This window comes from Corythoichthys intestinalis, chromosome 16 (assembly GCF_030265065.1).
Source record: "Corythoichthys intestinalis isolate RoL2023-P3 chromosome 16, ASM3026506v1, whole genome shotgun sequence".
Lineage (NCBI taxonomy): Eukaryota > Metazoa > Chordata > Actinopteri > Syngnathiformes > Syngnathidae > Corythoichthys > Corythoichthys intestinalis.
Window position 1 is genome coordinate 26,664,711 of NC_080410.1, and position 13,053 is coordinate 26,677,763.

The following is a 13,053-nucleotide window of genomic DNA, read 5'->3' on the forward strand; positions in this document are numbered from 1 at the left end:
GGTGTTCTTTGGATGCAATTCAGTATTCTTTTTTCTCCAAACACGAGAACCTGTGTTTCTACCCAAGTGTTCTATTTGGTGTCATCTGACCATAACACATTCTCCCAATCCTCTTCTGGATCATCCAAATGCTCTCTAGCCAACGGCAGACGGGCCTGGACCTGTACTGGCTTCAGCAGCGGAACACGTCTGGCAGTGCAGGATTTGAGTCCCTGGCGGCGCATTGTGTTACTGATAGTAGCCTTTGTTACTGTGGTCCCAGCTCTCTGTAGGTCATTCACTAGGTCATCCCGTGTGGTTCTGGGATTTTTGCTAACCGTTCTTGTTATCATTTTGACGCCACGGGGTGAGATCTTGCATGGAGCCCCAGATCGAGGGAGATTATCAGCGGTCTTGTATGTCCTCCATTTTCTAATAATTGCTCCCACAGTTGATTTCTTTACACCAAGTGTTTTACCTGTTGCATATTCAGTCTTCCCAGCCTGGTGCAGGTCTACAATTTTGTCTCTGGTGTCCTTCGACAGCTCTTTGGTCTTGGCCATAGTCGAGTTTGGAGTGTGACTGACTGTCGTGGACAGGTGTCTTTTATACCGATCATGAGTTAAAACAGGTGCCATTAATACAGGTAACGAGTGGTGCCTCGTTAGACCTGTTTGACAGCCAAAAATCTTGCTTGTTTGTAGGTGACCAAATACTTATTTTCCACTCTGATTTGGAAATAAATTCTTTAAAAATCAAACAATGTGATTTTCTGTTTTTTCCCCCCACATTCTGTCTCTCATGGTTGAGGTTTACACATGTTGACAATTACAGGCCTCTCTAATCTTTTCAAGTAGGAGAACTTGCACAATTGGTGGTTGACTAAATACTAACTTGCCCCACTGTATGTCTTATATAAATGAATAGTCAGACATCCATTCAAGCTGTTTAAAGTTACCCATTTATTTTGGGATGCAATTGGTCAAAAGCTATGATAAAAGCTCAGTAGAACACCCTGATAAAAAATAGAATCATGGAAGTATTAAAACAAAGACAAATTGAATGATTTTTAATATGTACATGTTCTTTTTAGAATGGCATTGAAGCAACAGCAACCACATAGTCACACACACATTTTTTTTTAGGGAAATGGCACATTCAGCTTAGGATGCGTCATAAAAGGCCAACAGAAACATCATGAAAAAAAACAGCCCGAACCAGTGTAAAAGGAATTGTGAGCATTTGAGGCTGTCACATTTAGTTCATGAAAGAAAAGGGTGGGACAAAAAATAAATAAAAAATACAAAACTCACAAAGTGTGTGCTAATAAAACAAACAAGAGTGAATGTAACAAAACCACACTGACGACACAGAGAGGGGGACACAAAAAATGTCCCTTTGCTTCAATTTGGCAGCTGGTTCCGGGTTGACTTGGCAGTTTCTCGCTTCCACTCTCTTACACACACACACATACATACATACACTGCACACGTGGACCTTTTCATCATGATAATACGCATACTTTGAGTGTTAAAAACTGGAACGGATGGTAGTGAACGATCACGCTCAAATAAATTGGACTTCTCTCGCTGTCAATGCTAGCTAACGAGATACCGAAATACCCAAAAAACTTTTATGATCTATTTTACTACTCACAACATCCACTAACTTAATACCCGTCAGTAGAACTGCCACGATTAATAGACAACTACCGTAATTTTTGCACTATAAGGCGCACCTGACTATAAGCCGCCACTCACCAAATTCGACACGAAAATGACATTTGTTCACAGATTAGCCGCATTGGACCATAAGCCGCAGCTGTCCTCACACTGTATTATGGGATATTCACACCAAAAGATATTAACCAGTAACACTTTATTTGACAGCAGCATCATACGCTTGTCATAAGACCAAATGAAGCACCATTGCTTCAAAAAGCTTCATTTGGCTATGACTGCTCCCTTGGGGAGACAGTCAACCTCTGCTGCCACCTGCTGTCAACACTGTTGTCGTCCAACATGCCTCCTAGCTTGCATTGCAGCGCTACAGATGTAAATAACAAAATTCATGTTCTGTGCTAATTATTTCAGTTATTGTTCCAGTTGTTTCATTAATTGCTAGTTATGGTATTTGTTCACACTTTATTTGACAGTGCCCCCACAAGACTGTCATTAGACAATTAGAATTATGACATGACACTGTCATAAGCATTAATGAATGCTTATAACAGATGGCATTTAGTATTATCCGGCAAATTATCTCATTTTTGAATGGATGTAAAAGATCCGAGCTGGACATAAATGGAGTTAGTGTTACCTTTTAACCCAAATAAATCAACAAATAAGTTGCATTGAACTACAAGGTGCAGTATTCGAAATGAAGCAAAAAAGTAGCGGCTTATAATCTGAAAATTACGGCAATCGATTGTCAGTTAATCAACAACTCTTTTGATATTTGATTATTCATTCATAGATGTTGTCCATATCCTATTTTTGACCCTCTTAATAACAGTACATAATTTATTTAATTTTAAGTTTATTTCATTAATATCAATATATTTTACCCAGAAAAAAGCAGGCAGGCAGAAAAACAGCAAATATTCTATGCCTTTATTTTTATTTTTTTATTTATCAAAAAAAAAAAGAATCATTAAATATTCTATGTAATATACTGTATTTTATAAATGTAATTATTTTAGATAATAAACAAACGGAAACCCAATAAATAGTCTTTGATTTCTGTTTTTGATCATCTGCTTTTGCTTTGGAAAACAATGATATACAGTAGTTAATGTACATATTCATGGTCCATTAACAACTAAAATGTAAAGCCTGGCGAAATATAACAATAAACAACATGTGCTTTATATATGAGCCGATTAATTCCTCGACTCATCGCAAAAACAATCAGTGATTAATAGACTATCAAAACAATTGTTTATGGCATCCCTAGTCGTCACCGAATTGTTTGAAAGGATCAAATTTGTAAGTACATAAGGTGTCAATCATTTCCCAATTGGTAGTCAGATTTCTTTCCCTCAGAAGTACACTGCCATCCTTTAAGCATGATGAAGAGGTCGATACTACATTGACATTAGTACTGAGACACGCCTTAATGTCAATTCACCTGTATACATTATAAATTTAGAGCTCATCCTAATCAGATGCACGGGTGAGCTGGCGCTTATCCCATAGTGAGAGGCTATAGTGACCACGACACCCCAGATTGGTCACCAGTCAATCACAACTCCCGGTTTGGGGGGGGAGGCCCTTTTCTCTTTCAACATAGCAATCCTACAACGGATGTAGTGTCTCAATACTTATGTCCACCAAAAGGTGAATGCGGCAGTACAAAACATGCACATACGCACAACAATACAAATACGTAGTTTTCCTTTCTCATTAATGCACTTCTGTGTCCCGAAGTCTCTGCTTTGAAAATGAGCAAGGTGCACAATCTGAACGTCTCCAGCGTTCCAAGATGAGCTCCACGCACATCCGCTGCGGCTGAGTTTCAGATGATCTGACGGCAGTCTAGCTTTCTTTGCTGCTCCTCTCAAGAGAGAGTTTTCAGTGTTTTGTTTCTTTTGGTTCTTGCGTTTCACAGGTGAGTGCTGTCCTGGGTATCGAACCTGTGGCTTTCTCCAAGTCCGGTGCTGCACTTTCTACCGCTCCCTTGATTGGGTACCAGTGAGAGGGGGTCAGGTCTGATGAGATACCTGTGGATAAGATGAAAATACAACACTGAAACTAAGGAATCAAAAACCAAAATTGATTGGACGTGTATTGCTATTAATGGCACTGAAACATCATCATTCAATGCCAGCCAGCCCAGTTCAAATGGATTTGACTTCTATCACTGTCAACGGCAGTGAATGAGTTCAAATTAGGAGTGGGAACCTCTTGGTACCTCACGATACGATTTGCGATACAAAGCTCACGATAACGATGATATGACGATGTGGCGATACAACGATTATCGATACATTGGTCAGGAAATCACTCTAGGATATTCTACAAACAACTAATAAACAGGAAAAACAAGCTTCTGCTGTGAATTGGAATGAGTTTATCACTAGTAGACGTCCAATCCATTTGAACTGGGATCTATGGCCGCCAGTGGCAGCCAATGCCAGGCAGTGAGCATAAGCGGATTTTAAGGGGGGGGAGGGGCAGCCCCCCCGATGGCCGAAAAGTGTCAATGCATGTTATTGACTTTCGTATATATATATATATATATATATATATATATATATATATATATATATATATATATATATATATATAAAAGTTGTTAAGCAATAAAACTGCAACAAAAATGAATGAAATGAACAAAAAAAAAAAGTTTTATAATGGGTCAAAAATATTTTTCGAACTGATCATGTGACTACCGACTTAGACGGTCATTTGCTTTGCATATAATTAAAAAAAAAAAAAAAAAAAAATAGGGGAGGGCAATTTTATTTTTCAAATGATTTTTTTCTATGATTAATTTTTTTTTTTTTTTTTTTTTGATTGATGCAACTTTTTGGGGGATTAAATGATTTAGATGCAATTTTCCTACTCATAATATGGCCCAAACACAATAAGGATTGCTTCAATCACAGAAAACTTTTTCAATGAAAAATAAAGTGTTCAAATGCAAATTTTTCAATCTCAAATATTTTTTCGCATTCAAAAACTTTTTCCATGATTGAATTTTTTCTTTTTTTTTTTGGATTTAAGGGATTTTATTTTTTTTTTAATATATATATTTTTTTGAAGCAACTTATTTTTAGATTTGAATAATAAAGACAAAAATGTCCTAGCCAAAATGTGGCCCAAACACAAATCAACATTACTTCAATCAAAAAAGTTGCTTTAATAATAAAACAAAACAAAACAAAACAAACAAACAAAAAAAACTTGACTTCAATAAAATATAAAAAAATAAAAAATAAAAAATCAATCAAAGAAAAATAGCTTTCACATGCATTTTTTTTTTTAGTTTCCAATTTATTTTTGCATTCAAACAATTTTTTTTTGATTGAAGCAACATTTTTTTGATTGAAAATATATATTTTGATTGGAGCAACTTTTTTTGATTGATTGAATAATAAAGACACAAATCTACCTACTTATGGCTCCACCCAGGGGATACAATTTTTGACTGGGGTAATTACATTAGCACGACACCGGCGGATGTACCATATTCAATGGATGGCGATCTCGGCAAAAAGTATTGCCTAAGCAGCCTGATTTAGAATTCCCCTCAAGAATGATGGGAAAACCAAACGCTCAGTGTCAACTTTTTATTATAAATATTCTTGTTAAGTTAATTTTATTGCTGACACTGTGTTTCAGGGTCATCAACATGTTGTGCCCCCCCTGCCCCAAAAGTCAAACTCTGCCTATGGCAATGAGGTAATTTTGGGCCATTTAAGGTCATTTACCTGTTGATTTTCAATTACTTCCTGTTAATTTTGGGGTATTTTATGGGTCACTTCCTGTTTATTTTGAGTTACAGAACAGGAAGTGACCTAGGAATCACCCAAATGAATAGGCAGTGACTCAAACTCAACAGGAAATGACCTGTAAGTGCCCCAAAATGAACAGCAAGTGACCTGTAAATGCCCTGAAAATCGGACAGAATGACTGAACGCTCTCGTTTCGAATAAACGAATGTTCCCAGTCTAAATGGATTGGGCGTCGAGCAACGTCAATGCAGCCTTAGAGTTAACTGAGACACTATTATGGTGGGAGATTTTGGTAGCAACTTGTTGGTTCATTTTTATCAATTTTTTTTTTTTTAGACATTGACACCTTTTTAAAATGATATTTCGATTCTTGGCTGGAGCATATCGATAACCTTTTGGGATAGAAAGTATCGCGATATGTCACCATTTCGATACATTGTCACACCCCTAGTTCAAATCATGAGTGACCATTTTGACTGCCACAAGTGTGTTTATCGATACAGGCAGTGGAGGCCGCTGTTGTCATCGGTAAATTCAGTTTTTTTTCTTTTAGTAAGAGTAGTCATAGTAGTAGTCATAATATTCAGAGGACAGTCAAGACGGCGCAGAGGATCATTGGCTGTCCTCTCCCCTCCCTGATTGACATCTACTGCTTTCGATGCCTCAGCAGAGCTATAAACATCCTCAAGGACAGCTCACATCCTGGTTCCCAGCTGTTCAAACTGCTCCCCTCTGGGAAACGCTATAGGGGTTTAAAAGCAAGAACAGACTGAGGAACAGTTTCTTTGCTAAAGCCATGTCCACCCTTACCAGCAGTGTTGTCAATCTCACTTTAATAAAGTAATTAATTACAGTTACAAATTACTTCTCCCAAAAAGTAATTGCGTTAGTAACTCAGTTACCTGCATCTAAGAGTAATTAGTTACTTGGTAAAGTAACTGGTGATAATTTTCATGTTTTTTTTCTCTCAAAAAAAAAAAAAAAAAAAAAAACAGGTCACACAATGTGAAGTTTTCATGTTTTTTTTTTTTTGTCCCCAAAAAATAAATAAATAAAAAACTGGTCACACAATCTGAAGTTTAAAGGGCTTTTGGGACAATTGACCCTAGCCCAATTCTTTACCCTAAACTTAACTAGACACAGGGGTATTGCGGATATTGCAACAACTACATAGTAATCTTTGCTATGTGTGGAAGTCATTTAATGTTGTGAATCAACCGTTAAAGTTGTTAAAATTGCTCCCGTTATTGCATTAGTTCCCTTCTGTCTACTTTTGACATGTGTGAGTTTTAAAACTGTTTCATCATTTAAAGATAGATTTAAGTCAAGGTTTAGCCGAATTAGAAGCATTTTAGATAAAAAGTTACTTAGGTTCGCTAGGAAGGTTCTCTACAACAGAGCCTTCCTGAGAGGTCTACTGCTTTAAGATGACGGCTGTTTACTTACGCATCTAGTTCTTTATACATGTTGCTAATGCTGCCGTGTCTATCATTTTCATCTAGTTCTATAAAATGTGATATCTACCGTAGCATCAGGTGGGTGTAGTTTGTAGGCTATCGGCTACAGTCAGGTATTATTGGAGCCACCTAGCATAGTAGCATCGCGTTTGGAACGCCGTCACAACTCCCTTGCCTCCTCCCCACTCCTGCTCTGCTCTCTCGTCTCCGTGAGTCCATCTCTCTCAAAGTTTTCAGAGTGTCATTCAACCAACATAGTAACGCATAGTAACGCACGCCTTTCCCGCCTCAGTAACGGTAACGGCGTTGCCAAGATGAGGAAAGTAATTGGATTACTCACTACTGAAAAAAATAATGCCGTTAGTAACGTCGTTATATTCTTTTTTTTTTTTTTTTAACCTGTCCTGTTCAGCTGCTTGACACGGAGAATGGAAGTCTGGGTGCCCAGTTGGTCTGAACAGTTTTAATGTTTCACATTGAGAGTATGACATACTCCCATTGTGATCATTCACATACCTCGTTTATTATGACAAAACAGCGAACAGGAAGGGGTTATGGCGGAACAGAAGAAAAGAAACACAAGAGAAGAAAGAAACGAAACATAAACAACAACAAGAAATACATTTAACTTCTAACTACTAACATGTTGGTGCTATCGTCAGCTAGATGTATTTCCGGCTGACACCATTCGGGGGGCCTGTTGACCAGGGAAAGAAGGGGACGAGGGTGTGGGAGTCTATAAGCTAAGTGATTGAAAGGGGAAGAGTGTACACAAATCAGCTCTGTTATCTAGAATCCAGTAATTGTGTGAATCCCTCGTGAGTGTAAGGCCGACTGACCCTACGACGCCCCCACCGCCAATCCCGGCACCGGGACCCCCCACCCATCACATCCAATCGCACGCGAGCCCCAACAAGCGCACGACAGCTACGCAGACGAGCGGAGACGCCACGCGGGCGCCAACCCAGGGCCACGGCCCCCACCCACCCTGCCCGGGGAGGGAGGGCGGCTGGGGATGGGGGGGGGTTCAGCGCAGCCCATCCCTCCTGCAAAGGAGCCGTTGTCCCCCCCCGGAATCCAGGGTGGTCCCCCGGGCCACCCATCAACCGGCCTTCAGAGATGGCGAGAGGGGACGCACAACCAACCCCAGCCCCGCCCGCCCACCCGGCCCACGAGCCACAGTCGCAGCCTCCCAACCGGCACGCCACGCCACGCCGTTATATTCTAACGCCGTTATTAACAACACTGCTGAACGGCCATATGTACAGTGGGGAGAACAAGTATTTGATACACTGCCAATGGGTTTTCCCATTGACTGTGTATCAAATACTTGTTCTCCCCACTGTAACACCACGTCACCCAATGTCCAATATTCATTTACATGCAATAGACTATGTGCAATACTTACTAAGTGCAATATTCAATGCCTCACTGTCAACTTCTGCAACTTAACTTCTATTCACACATATACTGTGTGCAATACTTATTTACATGGAATACTAATATGCAATATTTAATGCCTTCACTGTCAACTGCTGCTACTTAATTTTAATTATTTGCACTGCCTGACATAGGACTACCTCATACATATTTTTATTTATTTAGATTTTTATACTTTTATTCTTGGAAGTCACTTTCGAGATTTTTACCACTTTATTATGCTCCTCACCTCTGGAACAAGTTACCTGAACGTCTGAAGTATGCTCAAACTGTTAGCTCTTTTAAAGCAGGGCTAAATCAGGGTTAAAAACGCTTTTGTTTAGCACTGCATATCCATAACTGTCTATATATTTCAATCTACTTGCTTTCTATTCCTCTTGTGCTTATCTCCATTGCTGATTTCAATTATTAGTAGTAGTAGTAGTATTTGTTTATTTTTATTCTATTTGTTATTAAATGCGATTTTTATGTATAATTTTGTTTCCGATTTTGATTGTCTTGGTTTTTACGTTGTATTGATTTAAATGTGATTTTTATGATCTTCATGTGATGTAAAGCACTTTGAATTGCCTTGTGTTGAATTGTGCTATATAAATAAATTTGCCTTGCCTTGCCTTCTGCAATATTCAATGCCTTTACTGTCAACTGCTGCTACTTCACTTCAATTATTTGCACTGCCTGAACATAGGACTACCTCATACATATTTTAAATATATAGAGATTTTATACTTTTATTCCTGCAAGCCACTTTCAATATTTCTTACTTGTCCTGCACTGTAAATTCTATTCTATTCTATTCTATTCTATTCTATTCTATTCTATTCTATTCTATTCTATTCTATTCTATTCTATTCTATTCTATTCTACAAAAGGTACATACAGTACAAGTATAGCAATCCAATCTTTTCAATTTTTATTAATAACATTTTCAGAACATTAACATGATTGATGACCCAGCCCCCTTCATCAGCTCGCTGGTGTTTTGGCTACTCCTCACCATGTATAGCTGAATAATGACGTCTAAAGTTTTAGTAAAAATGCTTCAGTTGCATTTGCGTAGCTTTTGTCTCAACATTGGTAGGGACGATATAACAACAGCATAAACTGCATGTACACTTTTTGCTGGGGACGGGACATTAATAAGACCTAACAGATTGGGTGAACGGGGTCAGGGCAACATTTTTCATGAATATGAACCTAATTAATTGATAGGCTAAATGATTAATGCAAAATAAATCTGTATTGGACTTATTCTAACATTCATGCGCATTGCTTCAAGTGATACAACGTTCGATTCAAACCTGTTTTCAAAAAACTACTAAAGAAACATTTTAAAGTGCAAGTCCCTTAAAAAAAAAAAAAAAAAAAACAGAAAGCTACCCAAGAATGGGTCTACTTTGGCGGACACTGGAGCACCCCTAGACTCAAACTAAAGTATTGTAGTATAAAAGTTATTTGGGAAAAAAGTTAAGGAAACAAAAAATCTGAGATATCGCAGGACTACATCTGAGGCATCCTGGACTACCCTAAGACTTGAACCAAAGTACTTCCATGAAATCCCGATCTGTGATTTCAGTTGACACCTTTTTTTTCAGGTCAGTTCATGTTCATGTCAGTGTCCCTCTGAAGTGGACCCATTTTTGGGACTTACACTGTGAAGCCACCGCATGGCATTATGGTAATGCACATAATGCAAACAATGATCCAAATGAGGGACTGCTAGTTTGACCTCGTTGTCCCTTGTGGTGGCTGGCCTGACCGCAGTAGTTTTGCAGGTTAGCACGTTCACACATTTTAATGTTATGCCAACTCTGATGCAGGTCGGAATTTCAGTAGCAAAATTAGTGGTGTTTTCGGTTTTCGGCCTTCCTGCGCGGAGTTGGTAATTTCTCTCCATGCCTGCATGGGTTTTCTCCTGGTACATCGGTTTCTTCCCACATCCCAAAAACATGTATGTCAAACTAATTTAACACTACAAATTGTCCCTTGGTATGCGTGTGTGTGTGAGTGAGTGAATGGTTGTTTGTCTCCTTGTGCCCTGCAATTGACTGGCAACTTCACCGGAGGGTAACCTGTCTAGGGATAGGCTGCGGCCCCCCTGCAACCATCGTGATAAGCGGATAGTCAGATAAGCAGCTTGGATGATGAAAGGATATTATATTGTATTTTACTGAATTATTTTATATTACATGATATGTATCAGTGTTTCTCAGTTATTTTTAAGGAAGTACCACCTCAATGAATACATAGCTCTCTGAGTGTCACTATCATGGCCAATATTAAAATATGTTTGTATAGTAGGCCAAAAATTACAAATAAAAAGGCAGTGGTTTTATTTATTTTTATAAACCACAGTTTGAGCATTGACACTGATCTTAGAGTTTTTTTTTGGGGGGGGGGGGTGGGAGGGGGGCGGGGTTATCCATAGAATGAGTGAAATCTAAATATTTGAAAAGAAACAGTTCTAAAACATTAAATGCAAATCTTTTGTAGTTCAAGTTGAATAACACTGACCTGATTAATTAAAGCACTGTAGTAATAGAAAAAAAGAAAACACAAATGCATATTGAATTTAGTCAATATTTCCAATATGACAATAGGAAGCCTGTTTACAGTAGCGCTGTTGGTAGTCATACTTTGAGAACCACTGATATATATACTTACAGTACATATTTATACAACTGCACAGCCTGCAGCGCACTTTGAAAACAAATTTCATTTTGGCATACATACACAGAGGCGTAGCGTCCCATTAGGCATACGCAGGCAATTGCCTAGGGCCCCCAGCCAGCAGGGGCCCCCAGATGGCCAACAGATTTGGCACACAAAGATTTAACACACTCAGCTTCACTGCACTGTCGTAGTTACAAGTATTGGGAGTGATTCAATACCATGGAATCATTTGGCAGATTATCTAACATTTCTGTTATCAGTCCCAATTCGCATACATGTTTAAGCAAGTCCAATCAGTTTTAACACTGCATGTATGTACAAAGAGTGATTCACCAAGAACTTTATGAAAAGTCCTTGCTGTAATATTTTATGTTGGTTTTCACAGGCCAGCTCATTATTCATGTGACTACTTAAAGAAATTGTGATTTTTCCAAGAAACTATTAATGGGTCTAACGTATTCCTCGTTGAATACTCTATAAGAAAAATATAACATATATGCATCTAAAACAATCCTAAACGATTTTATTAGCAATTTTAATACTCCTTTTAGCAAGATTCCTTGGGTATGCGGTATGCCACTGCGTATGTTCCCATAGGAACCAGTCCTGTTATTGTCCTACATCACAAGCGCTGCATATTCTGAGAACGAGAATAGGCGTAAGCGTACGGTGCGCATTTCGAGCAGAGGACGGCCACCCCACCTGTTAAAGGATTAATCTGTGCGTCCATGAACGAATGTAAGTATTTCCTCTTCATGCCATAAAGTTCTTATAATAAATTAGAGCCGTTATCAGCGCGACCGTTTCGTGTTTTTCCTGTTACGTCGGCTGGTTGATCCCACTCGTTCTCGCTGCGTCGAGGAGAGCGTTCTTTACATTATATTCGCATTGCACATTTGCTTTAAGAGAGAAGGTGTTAGTTTAGCATCTTAAAATGATGGTGTACATCCATATGAGTGTAAAGCGCTTAGTTTTCGCCACTTTTATGGCCAAGACTCGAACCCCCCCCCGTGTTCATTTTACTGCACAAATATGTATATATTAATGCAATTGGGGGGGCACTTTGAGTGTCCTAAAAAGCGCTCTATGAGAGCGAGGCGTTATTAGACTCTGTACATACATTGTTAACATTCGTTGCATATAATTGCCTGATCTCCCAGTTAAAATTAATTGGACGTCTATCGCCGTCATGGCCCTTAAACATGATCAGTCACTGTTTTCCTTCTCAGTTAAAAATGGTTTTCTCTAAAAACAACTTTAAAAAAAAAAATTTTTTTTTTTAGACAAGACCTTTATCATGTGCACCCCAGAGGAAAGATTGTTATCAATTTTGGGGGGAAAAAAAACAGTAGGAAAAAAAAAGAATATACATTTTACAATGTGTCAAAGTGGAAAAGAAAACATCAATAAAGCCAATTTATTCAGTACTGTACTTCAAGGAAGTAGACAGAATGGCGAGTGTCAGACATTTTTAAATGCCAGTCAAATGTGAGTATTTCAGGTTGTCCCGCCTACTTGTCATGCATTGGCCACCCACTGTAGTACGCGCTGCTATGAGAGAAACCTGTTTTGAATGTATTATGGAGTGTCATTTTTTGTTTAAACTTTATTTTAACGGTGGCAGAGGTGTTACATGTACGGCTCAAAAGATCTGAGATTGTTGGTTAAATCCCGGCTCTGGCCTCCCTGTGTGGAGTTGTTGTGCATGTTCTCCCCTGTGTGATGCTCTGGTTTCATCCCCAAAACATGTATGGGAGGCGGATTGAACACTTCAAATTGTCCGTAAGTGTGTGTGTGTGTGTGTGTGAATGGTTGTCTCTATGTGCCCTGCGACTGGCTGGTAACCAGTTCAGGGTGTACTCTGCCTCCTGCCTGTTGTTACCTGGGATAGGCTCCAGCACCCCCGCAACCCTTATGAGGTTAAGCAGTTCAGAAGATGAATGAATTACTGTATTTTCCCCATTATTGGAGGTCTAAGAAATGTGTGATTTGCTTACTAGATACTTTGTGCAACCTTCTTTAAAATGAAGCTCATTTATACTAGGT

General features: G+C 38.8%; 1 protein-coding gene across 1 annotated transcript in view; it reads right to left on the reverse strand.

Annotated features, from left to right (window-relative positions):
* Positions 1–931: 931 nt before the first annotated feature.
* Positions 932–13,053, reverse strand: part of kcnt2b (potassium sodium-activated channel subfamily T member 2b) — a 147,408-nt gene continuing 135,286 nt past the window's right edge. Inside the window, exon 30 of the mRNA XM_057817470.1 lies at positions 932–3,700. Within this exon, the coding sequence (XP_057673453.1) occupies positions 3,583–3,700 (118 nt within the window). The 3' untranslated portion in view covers positions 932–3,582. The remainder of the gene's footprint in view (positions 3,701–13,053) is intronic.